Source organism: Hipposideros armiger, unplaced genomic scaffold (genome assembly GCF_001890085.2).
Source record: "Hipposideros armiger isolate ML-2016 unplaced genomic scaffold, ASM189008v1 scaffold_52, whole genome shotgun sequence".
NCBI classification, from domain to species: domain Eukaryota; kingdom Metazoa; phylum Chordata; class Mammalia; order Chiroptera; family Hipposideridae; genus Hipposideros; species Hipposideros armiger.
The window spans coordinates 3,927,623-3,931,913 of record NW_017731402.1 but is presented as its reverse complement, the minus strand read 5'-3'; the positions used below and the strand labels follow the sequence as shown (position 1 = coordinate 3,931,913).

General features: G+C 41.2%; 1 protein-coding gene across 2 annotated transcripts in view; it reads right to left on the bottom strand.

The window, feature by feature from the left end:
• Positions 1-4,291, bottom strand: part of MALT1 (MALT1 paracaspase) — a 92,161-nt gene that overhangs the window by 13,395 nt on the left and 74,475 nt on the right. For both annotated transcript variants that reach the window (XM_019640693.1, XM_019640692.1), the window contains one exon: positions 3,859-4,036. In XM_019640693.1, coding sequence (XP_019496238.1) covers positions 3,859-4,036 — 178 coding nt within the window. The remainder of the gene's footprint in view (positions 1-3,858; positions 4,037-4,291) is intronic.

Sequence of the window (4,291 nt, the reverse complement as noted above, 5' to 3'; positions counted from 1 at the left end):
TGTTGTTCAGCATCTTAGCTGTGGAGGGCAGTGTCACTGGCCCTCATATGTGGGATCCGAACCGGGGCCCTCTGGCGTCCCAAGCCAGTTCTTAGGGATCGCGCCACTCGGCCGGCCCCTAAAGTGTATTTTAATTAATAGAAGAAATATATTTGTAACCAATGGTATAATATGGTATGCAATTTTATCTCATGATGTACATAAAAAGAAAAAGGCTAAGGACTTTTTTGCTAACTCATTTGTCTCGTCCATGGAACTTCGGGGGCTAGGCTCCAGGCAGGTGCAGTCTTCCATTTATCTGTGTATTCCTGGCACACAGCAGGAGCTTAGCAAGTACTTAATGGATGAACAAATAAACACACTTTATATAGCAACTGCAATGTCAAGTATAAGAAATTCCATAGGCATTTCCATACAATATCAGTAAGGTTTATAATAATATAAATGTAGCTTTTTCTAAGCAGAGGAGGGAAATCTGACTTCATGGGCATTTTTTTTTTGTTATGAGATACAAATATCAGTAATTTTCCACCTAGAGTCTCTTGAATTAATAATCTAAAATTTGGGTTAGTTTTAGGATTCAACAGATGAGCCATTATTTCTTTACTGAGAAATGATACTATAAAAACTGTGCTGAAACAGCTCTTAAGGCTTTCTTGAAAAGAAGTTTGTTTTAGCTACAAGCAATCAAGCAAACAAACAAACAAACAAACAAACACAACAAAAATATCAGTATGGACTTCCTTATGGAAATACTTGCAAGACACATTCCCCCAAGTATGCAATCTTCAGAGCCCACTAATTTTGTTCTCTTAGAATTCTGTATATAACACTTCTTTAGATGGTATTCTCAAGTTAATAGTACAAAGGCATTTAGAAAGGAAACAACAACAAAAATGCTAATCCTTGTACGTCTGGCCCCAATTCCGAGAAGAGACTGTGGCTTTGAACACCAAAAACAAATTTGCTTCATTTGGTCCCAGAGAGCAGGACCCAGGCCTTCTACTTTTCTGAAACTCATCTTAAAATGCAAAAAATGGTTCTTTAATATGAAGCATTTCAGGTAAAAAAAAAAAAAAAAGTCAAAATGGACACACCTATTGATTCGGTGTGCGTTTGTATCTCCTGCATGCCCTGTGTAGAATCATGTAGGCACTGAAGGAAATGAAAAAGAAAGACCAAGTTCCTGGACCCGAGGACCCTGCCGCTCATGCTGTGAGTTAAACAACGAACGAAGTCCGTGGATAATTAAATACCATAAATTACGTGATTAGGGCAACCCTGTAGGATAAAGAAAGTGCAAAGAGGAATATCAGTGTGAGGTGAAGCAGTAATGGATGGTCCTGGGAGAATGAGTACAATTTGAAAAGGCAGAGAGACAGAGAGAGAGAGAGAGAGCAAGGTATATTATATAGGTGGCGACAACAGAGGCAAATAAAGCTTGGACCTGGAATGACAGCGAACAAAAAGGCGACTAGCCTGGCAAGGAATTACACCATCGCTGTAAAGAAAGCAAGAGCACACAGATAGGAAGCATTTTGAAAAGCGTGACAAAGGGAGTGGATTTAATTCACTAAGCGATGAAGATCAAGTAAATGAAAAGACAACCTGCAGAATGGGAGAAAATAATTGCAAATCATATATTTATAAGGGCAACTGTATCCAGAATGTATAAAGAACTCTTATTTTCAACAATAAAAACACAAATACCCAAGTAAAAAAATGGGCAAAGGATATGAATAAACATTTCTCCAAAAGGGATATGCAAATGGTTATGAGCACATGAAAAAATGCCCAACATCATTAGCCAGCAGGAAAACGCAAAATAAAACGAGGTACCACTTTGCACTTACCAGGATGGCTATAATGAAAAAGACAGGCAGTAACAAGTGTTGGCAAGGATGTAGAGAAACTGGAAACCTCATTTATTTCTGGTGAGAATCTACAATAGTGCAGGTACTTTGGAAAGAGTTAGGCAGTTCCTCAAAAAGTTAAACTTATGGGCTGGCCGAGTGGCACGATGGTGAAGAGTTGGCTTGGGACGCCAGAACTAAGCAGCAGAGCCCCGGTTCGGATCCCACATGGCCAGTGACGCTGTACCCTCTACAGCTAAGATGGTGAACAACAGCCTGACCTGGAGCTGGGCTGCTGTGAGTCGCTGGCGATGGCGTAGGCTGCCATGAGCTACCGTGAGCGGCCGGCAGCTGGCATGAGTGGCTGTGAGCCACCGTGAGCAGCCGTCCAGTGGCCGGCGACCAATCTGCCTCGCCAGGGAAGAGCATAATGATGATACCAACATGGGCCAGTGAAGTGATGTCCTCCACAACTAGACTGAAGAACAAAAGGACAGCAACTTGTCTGTTCCCCTCCCCCAATTCCCCAGTAAAATCTTAAAAAAAAAAAAAAGTTAAACTTAGAATTATCATATGACCCAGCAATTCCACTCCAAGTTATGTACCCAAGAGAACTGAAAACGCTGGCCCCCATAAGAATGTGTACACGAATGCTCGTAGCAGCATTACACATAATATCCCAAAGGGGAAACAGCCTAAATGTCCATCTGCTGAGGAATGGACACACAAAATGCGGTCTGTCCATATGATGGAAGATGACCCAGCCATAAAAATAATGCTATGACACGGGTCAGCCTTGAAACCATGCTCAGTTTTCAGAATGAAAAGTCACATACAGAATGATTCCACTTCTCTGAAATGTCTCAAATAGGCAAATCCATAGAGACAGAAAGTAGATTTTTTGTTGCCAGGGGCATGGGGTGAGGAGGAGTGGGGAGTGACTGCTAATGGATATGGGGTGGTGAAAATGCACTGGAATTAGGTGACTGATGCACAACCTTGTGAATATACTAAACACCACTGAACTGTACACTTTAAAAGAGTAAAATGTATGCTCCTCTATCAAGTGTTCAAAACACAACTCTAGGGCTGGCTGAGTGGCGCGATGGTTAAGAACTCGCTTGGGATGCCAGAGGGCCCCGGTTTGGATCCCACATATAAGGGCCAGTGACACTGCCCTCTACAGCTAAGATGCTGAACAACAGCTCAACCTGGAGCTGGGCTGCCNTAAAATTCTAGATTCAAAATTCCTTTACCAAATCAGCTACATTTTTTTTGTTTTAGCTGAGCCACCCTGCCACCTGTTGGCAGCTCAGCTCGGGCTGGGCATCAAACCTCTGTTGCTCAGAGCTCATACTCTTGAGTGAGCTCTTAACCAACTGAGCCACTCGGCCGGCTCTCAAATCAGCTACATTTTTACCAAATACAATCCAGGGGCGCCTACACTGTTGAGACAGCAGTGTCATGTCTTTTCTCATGTTAGTTTTCAAACTTGGGTTACACTTGAACTCGGGCATTGGATTTTGGTTGGTAAACGCTGAGTAAGCAATACACCGTAAACCTGGGAAGAAGGGTCACTCGTTCCAGTCCTTAGGAACACAGTGCAGACAAGTGGGATCTGGTTCAGCTACGCTCTCTCCACCTGCAAGACCAGGGACCGACCAGAGGGCCCAGTGGCCCTGACACTGCGGGCGCTGTTCCTGTGAATTTCTGGAGGACGAACGGCAGTGGTTATTGAGACATTAAAGGCATCTGAAGAGCTGAATCTTTCATAGGATGAGTGAATAAAGACCCGGGCCCTTTAGTTCTTTTGTTTGTATTTAAAATAGGTAAATACTCATAGAGAAAATGCATTTTCCTTCTTAAGCAGCTTCAATTTATAATCTAAAAATCACACACATAAGTGGTTTCCTAGCATTCAAAGGTTTGCCTTTGATTTAATTTGCCAACGCTGATATTTAACTAACTCCACCAAGTTTCATTTAATAAATATCAGACAGTTTACCTTTTCCTACACATATCCAACAAGAACACATTGAGTCCAGTTTCTTTTTCTTGCATTAATTTCAGTATATTCTGTACACATAGACAATTTTCAGACCTATATGGATTTGGGGCATCGACAGGGACCATGAAGCTGTTCCCAAAGTTTTCATAACCATGTCCTGCATAATACAATAATCCTAAAAGGAAATAAAGGGGTAAACGTTAATTCTAAATTGCACTCTGAACATATAGGCAGCACTCTTAAAAAAAAAAACCCCAACAAAACATGACTTTTATTTTCTTGAAGTTAATGAAAGCTTGTTTAAAAGATACCCAGTTATAAATACAGTCAAATGTTAACTAAATTTGCATTGAAAATTATTTTGACAACAGTCTTCATTTTAAGTACTATATTTTAAATCCACATTAAGATGCCATCCTAAAGTGTATTT